The sequence below is a fragment of the Amblyomma americanum genome, chromosome 4, assembly GCF_052857255.1.
Source record: "Amblyomma americanum isolate KBUSLIRL-KWMA chromosome 4, ASM5285725v1, whole genome shotgun sequence".
Lineage (NCBI taxonomy): Eukaryota > Metazoa > Arthropoda > Arachnida > Ixodida > Ixodidae > Amblyomma > Amblyomma americanum.
This window is the reverse complement of record NC_135500.1, coordinates 138,153,201-138,166,498: the sequence shown is the minus strand read 5'-3', so window position 1 is coordinate 138,166,498 and position 13,298 is coordinate 138,153,201. Positions and strand designations below refer to the sequence as shown.

General features: G+C 47.2%; 1 protein-coding gene across 1 annotated transcript in view; it reads left to right on the top strand.

Moving 5' to 3' along the window:
• The first annotated feature begins 336 nt into the window (after positions 1-336).
• The window catches only part of Dbx (homeobox protein Dbx), a 96,238-nt gene continuing 83,276 nt past the window's right edge, over positions 337-13,298 (top strand). Inside the window, exon 1 of the mRNA XM_077661820.1 lies at positions 337-878. Coding sequence (XP_077517946.1) covers positions 458-878 — 421 coding nt within the window. The 5' untranslated portion in view covers positions 337-457. The remainder of the gene's footprint in view (positions 879-13,298) is intronic.

Below are 13,298 nucleotides of genomic sequence, written 5' to 3'. Positions count from 1 at the left end.
TCATCCCCGGCGAGAGTGTGTGTACTCTGTCGACCGGCGGCATCTTCCGTGACCGCGGCCCTCTGTACATTAACGAGCTCCGAACGCTCTTCGAAAACCACCCCTTCCCCCCCGCTGTGTATAAACCCGGCTCGATTGCGGGAGAGCACTGGCGTTCCTCACCTCAGCGCGGACTACCTCACTCCCACCGCGGGAGAAGCGGACGGAGCCCTCGAGAAAATCGAGCGATCGAGTGCGCTCATCGGCCGAGGAGGTGGAGAGGCGCGAGTGCGCGTCCGCCGGGGACGTATACGGCGGCGGGGTGCTCCGCGGTGGGCGGCCCCCGCATAATGCGCGCCGGCCGGGCGGGCGTCCAATGGGACGGCCCCGATCCGCGGCGGGGTCCCATGCATTGATCCCAGACCGCGGGGCGAACCGACTCGTGTATAATTCATAGCAGCACGCGCACGGCGCTCCGATGTACCCGACGGCCGCAGGGCCGCTCACGCTCACGCATCGGCCCAACAGTTCCTTCCTGGTGGACAACCTGCTGGCGCGAGGCGTCGAGGCCGCGTCCCCTCCCGTCGTGGTCGGCTCGCTCGTGTCCCAGCAGCAAGTGGTGGCCGCTCACCAGCATCAGCAGCTGCAGCATCAGCTTCAGCTTCAGCAGGAGCACCAGCAGCACCAACTGGACTGCTGTTCGCCGGGAGGCATGACGCCCCGGGACGAGGACGATGAACTGCGCACCCCGCCTCCGCCGCCGCTCAAGTTCGGTGTGACTGCCATCCTGGCCGACCACGGAGCGGCGGCTGTGCACGCCAGGGACAAGGAGCGCATCTTCGGAGGAGCCGCGAGGAGCGCCGCTGCCGCGTCGCTGCTCGCCGCCGCCGCGGCCACAGGTGGGTTGTCGCCCCGCGGCTCCGACTCGGGACAGGACGGTGGACTGCGCGGTGACGTGCGCTTGCGGGGCTCTTTTTGCGCCCCTGACAGCTGTCACGTGGCAATAAGCTTTCGTCGAGCTGTGAAACATCTCGCGCTGAGGGTACAATTTCTGATGCGGTGTTGTTTACGCCTACGGCGCTCCGTGGAGGCTGAGTGAAACATGCGGACCGCCGGCGCGTAGGCTGAAATGCCTCCATCTTCCTTTCTGCTCCTGGATTCGCAGTGCGACAGTAGGGGCTGAAGAAGAGCAGGATGTAATACTCGTAGCTATACATGCGGAAAGGTGGCACGGGTGTCGTATTACGTTCCCGAAGAAAAAAAAATAAAAGGGGGGGGGGGGGGCACGTAAGTCTATGGCCAGTTTGCTTGAATGAAGAATGTGCGAGGAAGGATGCATCACCAGGTCTACTCACGGAAACGGGCAATTTCTTGAAACAAGGCAGGGTCTCTTCTTGTCTTCCTTTTTGCCTAGTTGGCGACTATCATCATCATCACCAAACGGGGCGCGCGCTTCCAGCTGGCTCTCGCGGAGAATGCCTTCTCTCACACTCATACTCTTCCTTCCGAGGTGTTCCAGGCGCGATGGAGAGGTTGCCAGTAGTGCTTGCGGGCACGCGAATCAAAAGTAATTGCCGGCGGTCGTTAAGCCCAGATATGCGCATAAACTGTCCTGGACCGAGCTGGGTGACCATGAACGGTAAATGAGCAACTTATTGAAAGCCCTCAGGTTAATGGACGAACAGCCTTGCATATATGATGCGACGGAAAAGCCATAGGATGTATTTACTGGAGCATGTGTACCATCGGTTATTGAAATTATCGGATAAATCAGCGCTGACGACACATGTCACTTAGTTTTGTAGTAGAATAATGAGACCAAAACCTCCCGTCGTTACGGGTAACGATACATGGAGTCAAACAATATTGTTTCACGTGCCAAAAAAAAATTACTTTTGTCATCACTTTGGAGACAGGAACATTTTTATTTAATTATTTTTGGGTGGAAGTATAAGGGAGCCTTTTGTGCCCGTATATACCAGCAGTCTGCCAGGAACCGACCGCACATTCGATGGAGCCGAGTCACTAGTTGTCCCCAATGCGTAACGAAGCGCCATTGCGAACAACAATCAGACAGTGAGCACTCGCCAAATACGGTGTAATAATGCAACATAGTAAAAAGATGAACAGTAGCGTTGACACTGCATTTTACATCCTATTTACCTGCACTGTTTCCACGCTGTGCATGCGGGTTGTCATCGAGCAGTTTTGTGTCACGTGCACGAAGGCGCTGTATTTACTTCATATCTCGATTGTTTTTATATCTCTGTTGCTTATGTTGATTACTTCAGCGATGGTTGCTCGAGGGATTTCCCCGTGGCAAACGGCATCGATCAGCGTGTGCTGTAATCGAAAACTCCTCCTCCTTTCGAAAACACCTCATCGGGGGCAAATTCATGGTAGGGAGAGGGGGAGAGCAATCGTTCCTCCTATAGGCGAGAAATTTCTTGTTGGAAAACAGCTTTTCCAATTGTTAGTCTCCAGTTACTCCAAAAAGTATAGCTGAATAGTCTGCGCCCGTTATCCTGCCGTCTATGCACGTCATGATTCAGTCCTCTTTAGAGCATTCTCCGTACAGAGAAAATGTCATAGGCATTGAAACTCTTTTCGAATGGACACTGTGTAGGCATAAATAGGGGAAAATCGCGTTTCTTCCAAAGAACTCTGCCGGAACCAGTAAGGGTTCAGTACATGTATACAAAGTACTTTGTGCTCAAAAATTGCTCTCATTTATTCGTCCTGTATACAGTGTAATTTATAAAAGGACGTATAAAGAGATCACTCCATCCCAATACTATAGTGCAGTTTCTGTACAGACATTATTGCCGAATGGATTGTACGTGCTTCACGGTCACTTCTGCGCGTGGAAATGAGTACTGATCGACGATCGGTGTTAAGAACAATGTCCAGCACTGACCTACTATGTAAAATCGATCTTTCGATCGGCACCACGAGATAGACTGCAAATCATCTACCGTGCGAGAGTATGATCAAGCGGAACATTATTAACTCCTATATATCAAGATGCTATCATGGAGTAAGTCACCATAGACAAAACGCTCGCCTTAAGTTATCGTTCCGGTGAGTTCGCGCAGGGTATTCTATAATTTTTCAAGACCAGCTCCCGTTGATGACGTCACTGTTTTTACTTGTGTCCTTATGCAATAACTTATTTAATAATGGTCGATATTCACTGATGCTTTTAACGACAGAGTTGCGCGATGAGAAATTGAGTGTGTCGCGTCATGGCGAATTCGTTACACCACATCTCTACGCATGCGCATAGCTATCGGACCGATAGGGTTTGCAACTGCAGCCGCTGCAGTGATGCTGACAGTCATAGAGTTCTCGAATACGCCTGCAGGAACAGAGGCGCTGCAGTCGTTCATCCACCACACGAATGCCAGGAAGGCTGAAATTCGTGTTTGGCTTGGCTGGTACATTGTCCGAAAACTGGGGTTGGTTGTTTAGAGCAACACGAAAATTCTCGAATCAAGCCTCCTTTAAACACATTTCTAATTTCTGCTGTCGCCAAAATGTCCGACCTTTACTTGCCATAAATATATATTAAGCTAGTGAAATGCTTTACTCACGGCACATCTTTGACGAAACGTTAACTGAGCGAAATTGCTCAATTCGCATTTCCCGGCATTGCCGCGATGCATGAATCGTTACGCACAATAAAACTGGAGTACGCTTAATAAAACCCTGGATGCACGGCGCAAAAGATGCGACTGGACGCCGAAACAACTCCTTGAGGGACACCAGAAGCCGTGGTCAGGGGACTCTTGTTGAGGGTTTTCATAAAGGATCTTATTTTGCATCGCATTTCTTGGGTTCTCTTTCTAAAATAATTGTTTTTTTTTTACAGCGTTTACATAGCAGCCTCCTACCCCCTCCCTCTTCCCGCCTTCCTTAAACTACGCCACCGTGGACCGGGGCTAGCAGATTTTTCTATGTCAAAGATGTTAATGGGGTATTGGGGTTGTTGACGGCGCCGCCTGACTCGTTTCCACGCGTCTTAAAGGTCGTTCAAATATGAAGGAGAATGCATTATCCGCATTCAACCAATGATTACACAACAATTTATGTGAAGAGCACAGTTTTTCCTTTTCTCTAATACTTTGCCCTGAACGATCAACGTCCTTGAGACATTTCAGCTTTAGTTAACTACAGAATGTCTGCAAACTGATTGTTTCTTTCATACTGAACTACCGTACCTTGCATGACGCCTCGTCGTAAGAAGTGCTTAATGTTCACGACGGCAACACCTGCGTGCTTTGCCGCACAATCACAGCAGTTGGCAGAGGTAACTGTTGATTTTAAGGAGGCACGGGAAGCGACATCTAGCGGTGGCCGATGGCGTGCTAATCAGTCTCAGCGGCAGCCACTCCGGGTCTGCCACGCTACCTGGCTACCGAATCCTACGAAGACCGTGTAGCGACTTGCCGAGACACACCGCGGAAGTTCACGCATGCCACAATTGCGCGATAGCCGACTGAGGACGCGAGCAGCTTGCATGACCATCCTGTATGCATGAGCGCCTTGCATGACCACCACTCAACTAATCATCTCCGCGACAGTAGCAGAACCCATCGCTTTCGCTGCCACACACTTTGCGCAATACAGGTATAAGCGATGCCATGGTTTCTTTTTCTCCATCTCTATAACAAAAATTAAACAAAAAAAAACAGAAACATAAATATGTTTGCTGAGCGCCTGTATTGAAATATGAGCTTGCATGCGGCAGCCGGGAACTCTGCCAACCGGCAGGAGATGCTCTGTCGGCTGCCGCCGGCCATTTTTCATCGTTGTCGTGACTGCTGCAGGCTCTTTTTCTGTGCACCGTAAAGCAAGCTTTGCACTAATTATTGATGGTGCCAGATGGCCTGCATTTCCCATACCTCCCTCATCACACTATCTTCTCGGCAGTGCTTTAATCATAACCGTTTAAAGGAAGATATTTTCGGTAACTAAGTCCCCTGCGACCATCTGTTTCAGCGTCAATTGTCAGAGCACGTTCACTATAGGTTAGGATCTCGAAAGAGTTGACGCATCATGTGAACTGGTGCACGCGGGAGTAGCCAGAAGGCAAAAGACCTGCCGTCACGCGGCAGGCGCCGTAGGAAAGCCGCTTTTTAGTATTATTTTTTTTTCTGTTCATGGAAGTCAGAATTTACAGTTCGCGATCAGTTTTCAAACACAGCGATCCTATGCGCTAAGTGAACGCGTCGCAGTATATTGTGTCTTACTTAGAGGAGTAATTTTAACGAGTACTTCTGGCTTAACTGAGTTTCCTTCTGCACTCTGCCACATTTACTATTAGCAATATAACAGTAATAATCATCCGCTCTATGTGCAACTTATTTCTTGCTATAATCAACCTAGGCCGTCATGAACGATAAAGAAACATTGCGCCTAATGTACTAAAAACATTGCACTCTGCTTACAGCTACAAAAGGCGACGCAGCTTAATGATATACTGTTCTCGTTACTCTTCAGTGCACCATATCTGGAAGATATGCCTTTGGATTCCCCCTTTTAATTCTTTTATGCGTGTTTACTCACCACAGGCAGTTATACCCTTATAAAAATGGTCTATAGACAGTCTATAGACTTCTTATAGACACAACTGCCTTGGTATATACATTTATTTTTGTCTATTCATAGTTTATGGAGATTCTATAGACAAAAGTCTGCTTAAAGTGTGTGGCCATAAATCTATATATTGTCTATAGATTGTCGGTAGGATTTGTACTGCCTATACGCTATAGTCTATGATTTTCCTATAGACTCTATAGACACAAGCCTGTGGACAGTCTACACACTGTCTAAGAAATTTTTTGTAAGTTTATGGCCCTCAACGGGAACAGAATAGTAGTCATTTGGCGTCCAAAACCGGAATACATGCTTCACCCCTTCACCTAATTTCTTTCTGCTGGAAGCGACCGAGCGGAGAGCGGCCAGTGGGCTTCGCCCAGCCTTTATCGCGTCTTTCCCCTCCTTTTTTCCGTCCTTGCGGCCGCTTAGGTGTTTTGTGAAAGCGTTAGCCCAGATGTCGACGTTCACTCGCAAGTTTGTAGGCAGGGGTTACTTGTATATTATTTGCCGTCTCCCACCTTTACGTATACCATATTGCTTTTAGTTTTCAAAGCATTTTTTGAGTTCATACAAAACGTTTCCTTTGCAGTATTCTTTAAGTTTAGTTGTCCAAGCATTGCTGCGCTCGATTCAGTCTCTGCTGCTCAAATAACTGTCTGTGTTTTCAGGTCACATAAGGTCACACGTGGTTCATGTGGAAGATCGGATGAGGTGGAAAGTCAATAACCATACGTTACAACAATTCGCGATGAGTGGAAGAAAGGTTGTTTTAGAGTACCCGAATAGCAAACCATGCACCTGCATATTTCCATAAACAATAGAGGAAGAATGTCGTTCCTACTTGCGGATCTGCGGTGTACTTTGAAGATGTGAGGACGTAAAACTGCATGAAATAATAATATAAGATCCAACGATATACGTATTTAAACAGTGCGATTTTTAAACACTGACCAGTTAAGTTGAATTAAACCGCAAATAACTGCCGCTCTGCTGCAGCTAAAAAGATGCGATGGACCTCAAGTAGTCCAATCAATCAGGCGCTTGCGGAATACCCATCATTTACCATCGTATGTTTGTTCATCGCTTAAAAATTAAATTACTAACTGACGATTCGAAAGTGCTGTCCATCACACTGATCGTCACCGTTGCAGACAGCATGACAGCACAGGACTGTTTTAGATTGACGAGATTAAACAGTACTGAGCTGTCCATCGCACTGATCGTTGCAGTTGCAGACAGCATGACAGCGCAGTACTGTTTACTTTCCTAAAACAGTACTGCGCTGTCATGCTGTCTGCAATTGCAACGATCAGTGCGATGGACAGCTCAATACTGTTTAGTCTCCTCAATACACTGCTACTGTTTTTACTTTTTTTCAAAATTTACTCACTTCCTATCGGCCCAGGACGATCAAGGTAACTTATTTTTAAAGGAAACTTTCTTGAAGAAAAAATTAGGCTATATGGAGGTATTTGGGCATTTGTGCAGTACTCATAAAACGCAAGATCCGAAACACTGCTCAATAAATTCAAACCACGCAGAAACAACTTTCCTCCTTTCCACGTAGCCCCTGTCCCCATTCCCGCGTGCTTTACTGTGCTTTACCGCACCATTCCCGCGTGCTTTACCGCATCATTTTAACTTCCCGCCACACACGAGGGAACAGCCACGTTAAGGTATGCTAAAGTTATTCTGGCTTCTTGACACCAGACTTGCTGCTTATGGGCTTTCTATATCTCTGCACAACGATAGGGGCACTAATTCCAGGCCTTCGTTTGCTTTTTGAGAAGACCGGAAGTTTTCGCCCAGCCCCGCCGCGGTGGCTCAGTGGTTAGGGCGCTCGACTACTGATCCGGAGTTCCCGGGTTCGAACCCGACCGCGGCGGCTGCGTTTTTATGGAGGCAAAACGCTATGGCGCCCGTGTGCTGTGCGATGTCAGTGCACGTTAAAGATCCCCAGGTGGTCGAAATTATTCCGGAGCCCTCCACTACGGCACCTATTCTTCCTTTCTTTCACTCCCTCCTTTATCCCTTCCCTTACGGCGCGGTTCAGGTGTCCAAAGATAGATGAGACAGATACTGCGCCATTTCCTTTCCCCAAAAACCAATTATTATTATTATTATTATTATTATTATTATTATTATTATTATTATTATTATTATTATTATTATTATTATTATTATTATTATTATTATTATTATTTCGCCCGCAGAACATGTTCGATGTCAACATATCAAAATTACTAAAACCTCCTCAAACAGGCTCATTTATTTCCTCGAGGCACACTGGTCAAGCCATGAGCTGCGAACGCCCTGCAGTGCAAGCGGGCATACAAACAAACAAGAGGGTGTTTTCGCTCCATGTTATAAAAAATCTAGGCGAACGCTGACTCTGATACGAAAGCAACAAGGCAGAATGTTCACATAATCTCAACAGGGCAGCAGTGTATATATAGAGCGCTGAAGACGCCAACAGGTGCCCGAACACCTTTTCTTTCACGATTCCACGCGTATGTGTGTGTACTTCCGTTCTTTGTGGCGCCCGGGGCCACGCAGAAACACACAACACCAACATAGAGCGGTTGCAGGGGGCAGGAACTTGTGAACACAAAAACACGACGCGACTGACGACAAGTCGGACAATGGGCCACCAACTGGACGCCACGGACTGGACGACATAAAGAACGCTGCAGAGGCTGAAGGGCAAGGCAGCAGACTGGTGGAAGCAAGGCGGAATGTACAAAGTAAAGACGTGGGGCGGCTAAGACTGACGCCGGACACCGATATAGAGAACGAGTGGACCGGGACTTAGACAAAGCTCCCCGAGTGACCCGAGCGGGGAAAGCCAAACGCGACAGCGGTCATTGCCGGGAGCAGCAGTGGGAACAGAGAGAGGGGAGAAAGGGGGGGGGGGGGGGAGAATTCTTGGGAATTTGAGAAGAAAATCAGAAAACACTGAAAATACGGAAAGTACCACAATAAGGGAAGTAAAATACCGCGAGAGAAAGAAGACGGAGGTTCGTATTGTGGGAATGACGAGGCCCCTAGTCTCGGCGCGCGAAGTCAGTTGAAAGTAAAAACAAGAAAAAAACATTGCGGGGGAGACGTAAAGATTGTGTTGACGCGAGTTGGCTGTGAACACCGGCCCGGCTTGGCTGGACTCCTTGTCCGCGACATGCAGCTCGGAGTGGTGACTTATAGCTACACGGTGGCGTGGACGTCAAGAGTTCTCCAAACTTCTCTTTCCGCACAGAGTGGAACACTCCGGGCAGTTTTGCGGGTCTGGGAGTGGGGTGCGTGCCGAGTGGCCGCGCTCTCGTTTCTGACAGCTCTCTTTGACCTCTCGAGGACGACCTTTGCTTGCCATTGTTCTTTTTTTTTTTTTAGAACGAGAGCTTCTCTCTTTTGAGTGCGGTGTTCCCTCGAACCAAAAAGCTCAAGACAATGCGAGACATCTGTATCTCTTTCATAGGTAGATTAGTACTGGTTGATATGCTGGGAGTCATGTATGCATGTCTTGAACTTATAGAGTTCACTCTCTTTCATAGGTAGATTAATACTAGTTTATATGCTGGGAGTCATGTATGTGTGTCTTGAACTTAAAGAGTTCAATCTCTTTCTATAGGTAGATTAGTACTGGTTTACATGCTGGGTGTCATGTATGTGTGTCTTGAACTTAAAGAGTTCAGAATGCGATAATCTAATATCATTGCGCAGTGCCAGCACTGATGCGTGAGCTATAAATGCTCAGAAATGCGACATTTCCGACGGTTGTCGACGTGCGTCAACTTATAGACCCCAACGAGGTTTCATCAGTCGCTACCTAAAATCCTGTAAGATGAGTATTCTATTAAGGCAGACAGTACCGACGAGATCTGCCCACAGTTCCGCTGTTTAGCTTAGATATCCTCAACACTGTGACACAATTTCCTCCGCACAAATCTGGAGAGTAATGGTTCAATGGCATATTTTTTTGCGAGGCACTGACCCCACGGCTGTTGAGTTCAATTCCGCAACAATGCAATATTCCACGGCACTGATGAGTCTACATCGCCTTCGTCTAGAAGTTGCGTACGCTAGTGAATTCCTTTCAAATTGCATACTGCAGCTTCTTAATGCCTCTAATGTCACAAGTGATGAAATGTTTCACACGCCTTCGTTGACTCCCCAATATACTGGACAAATAGAAATGCTTTAACAACCAAGCTATCAAGGTTGCCTATGAGTGTCATACAGCCCAGAACAGAGAACTTCGCCCGTGGCCGATGATTTACTTATTGCAAACGGCCATCTATGTTTTGATAGACTTCCCGGTAGCCAAATCTGCGTGGGCGGGGGACTGTCTAACCGTTCTAGAAAACTAGATGTGTAAGAGGAGCGCACCTTTATAGAGGCGTTTTTTTGGTTGTTCTGTACTGAGCTATGACGCTAGAACACTGTATGCTTACACAACTAACGCGCACAAAGTTTTTAAAGCAGATGGATGAAAGTGCGAAGTGCGGATGTATACCAGTGCCTTGCGCACTACATTTTTATATCTTTTGACAGCTCTGACTGCTCACGTCAAATTGTCACTTTGTTCTTGATTTTTTCTATGAACTGCATGAGAACTTTCCTCCCGAGTTTGTGCTTTCTGGTATCGCCAGCAGTTGCCGGTTGCTTGCGCAGCGTGTTGTAACGAAAAACCGCCAAATTTCCCTGCTGGCTGCGAGAGTAGGGTCCACGTGTTCTTGTCTCAGCGTTGGCCTAGTGGTTCGGGCTTCCTGTCGTATGCCGGTGAGGTGCAGGGTTCGATTCGTTGTACTGTCGGGTAGCTGTGGTTACCAATTTCTCAATGGTATAGCTTTCCTCTGATCTGGTCTTAGGCTTCTCTGGTGTTAACATGCTTAGAAAAATCGGTCGCGACTCCAACTCAGGCGGACCTAAAATACACATTATCCAACGGCGTTCCTTGGTCACGAATAATGTGTGAGCCGCGTTCTTAGCCTGTCATTTTACAACGCCACCTCATGAGCATCACTCGTGAAGCATCTGTTGGTTTGGATTACTCGATGCAATTGATGTGCTCTGCACTGCGACCACACGAATCTCTTAAGGCAGGCAAGGGAACGTGCATTAGGTCGAAGCCGGTTTGCGTGGAGGAAAGAGGACGCCTTTAAGCGACACTGAGAGGAACTCCATCCAATTTTTCATTAGAAATCGATTCTGCGGCTCTTTATGGCCATGCTGTTGAATGTCCGGCACACGCAAAAAACAAACGCATTTATTGGTGACAATTTTGGATTTAACAACAGAGCATTTCTTTTCCTCCGTGCAATTCAATCTCGTGACGTCAAAACCGAAAAGAACCCCGGGATGACAGTTTGGGAGCGAATGGCGGTATATCATAGCCTCAGAGATCTACGCCAAAATCTGTCTCAGTTTCGCTGCATCATGTTGGCGAATACGGCCGCTGGCGGCGATAGCTGTGTGCTCCTGTAGCGAGCCTGCCCAGTAAGAGCGTTTGGTGTTATTGGGGCATGCTTCGCGCTGGACATTGTGGAATGTTTAGTAAATCGTGTCATTAGGTAACGAGTCTGTTTATAGAATTGGCGGGTGTATGTTTGTGCGCTCGTGCAAGTAGCACTGGTGGGAAGAACGCAGGCATACGTCCAATTGAACTTTGCCATGTGAGAATCGGGTTTCAAAACTTGGCACGATCACGGAATGCATAAGGGGTTCCATCTATAAAGCACTGCGAGATATATACCTGAAAATCTCTACTTTTTTATCAAAATATGGTTTTGCGAAGAAAAACTAATCATCCAACAACAAAAAATGAAAAAGAAAACTAAAGCATAAGAGAAGTCAAAAAAAAAAAATGCTCGTATCTGCCTATTAGAGAACAAATTTTCTAATCTGAACGCATCGCAATCTACAGCTTCGAAATGAAGAGGGAGACACGTCAAGTTTTTTACGAAATGCGCAGACACTTCCGTGGCATTCTTAAGCGACTCGTTAATGTGGCACGAAAAAATTTGCATTGGTTAGTTATGTGAATTTCAACGTGACATCACCATGAGGGATATGGTTTTCAGAAAAGAAGCTGGCATCACTTCCGTGCAACTCACTCCAATGACCGAATTTCGTGCCCACTTAGTGTGAGGAAGCAGGCCAGAGACGCATTCCGCTGCCCCTCCCTCCTCTCTCTCTCTCTCTCTCTATCTCATTATCTCACTCTTCCATTAAGCTGCAAATGGAGCGTCATCGAAACGAAGGAACCAAGCTGACCCCTCTTGCAAAGACAAAAGAATTTATACGGAAGCACAAGTTGGCGGAATAGCTAGCACTGCGGTTTTTAATTCGATTACAATGGTCTGGCAGTGTCCGCCATCCAGGATCGTTTCTTTTCCACAGTTGAATGATTTCGTGCAAAAAAGAACAAGAAGTTTTGATACCTGTTTTTAAGAAAAGTGTTGAGTTAACGCTTCCTGGTCCTTTGCATTTTCGTTCTTTCCGTTGCTCGCATAGTGTCTGCAATGTTGCCAGACAGGCGCCAAACTGAAACACGGAAGCCGCCTAAACTACAGGAGTGGCCGGGGCCACGTCATAGATCGTCAAATGTTCAATCATTCATGTGTGCGCCGCAGGTTCTTTTCTTCGTTTTTGTTATCTGAGATGAAAAACGCGTTATCTTCCTCTACTCTTTTTCTTGCTGTTCTTTCACTAGTGGTGATTGGCGTACACAGGTACTTCACCGCCGCTGCTGCTTCCCATTTTGAGTTGCTAAAATCCCTTCTCTGAACTGTCAAGAATCTATAACAGCACAGAAAAATACAAAAAAAACATGCAGCCGCTTATCCTCGGGTTACGACGAGGAATCAGCGTTAGCTCGTTCGCGAAAGGATTGATACAGTAAAGACACCACACGCGACTGCCACTTAATAGCCACTCCATAAAGACGAACATCGGCAGTATAACCTATGAGTAATTGGACGGATTCGGGGCTCAGTGAACGCATACACTGCGATCAAGGTCCGGATTAGGCTTTCGGGCGGTTCAGGTTCTGTTGACCATGCTGGCCTTTGCCGGAGGGCGGAGATGAGGGCAGAGTGGCCGCACACCCGAACCGGCAGTTGCGTCTTTCAGTCTGCGCGATCATGACCTGCAGTGGAGTTGATTCTGTTCCTGGCAACTGGCGCGACTAGCCCTTCATTACAAGCACACAAGATCGGGAAAAATCAAACTTTTTCTTCGACCTAATTTGTTTCCTTAACAAAACACGTTGTGGGGCGCCCGTCCTGTGTACTTCTTCCTATGTCCTTGTTTTTTTTTTGTAGTGCTATAAAGAACTTCGAGAAACTAATTTGTTTCTCGGCTACACTTATGCAACATCAGTTAATATCTATCTCCAGAAGGATCATTGTTTGCCACTTGTTCCGGTTCCACAAAACAGCCTGCGCTTACCTCCCTGAATTTTACGTCTGCTTTATAACGCTATATATCGTTTCCGATGTCGCTAGTTCAACGACGCTGTCTGCTTATCAGGCCATTAAAACATGGTGGAAGCATTAGAAACGACGCAATGTTCGCTCTTATTTTTATTTTTATTTTATTTTCTTTCCTTTTATTTTCTATTTTTTGGCCTCGTACATGTGAAATTTGTGACGTTCAAAAAGTCGCTCTGACCTCTCGTCGGTCATCGTGAAGCGCGTATACATCTTGAGAATTTAAGAACG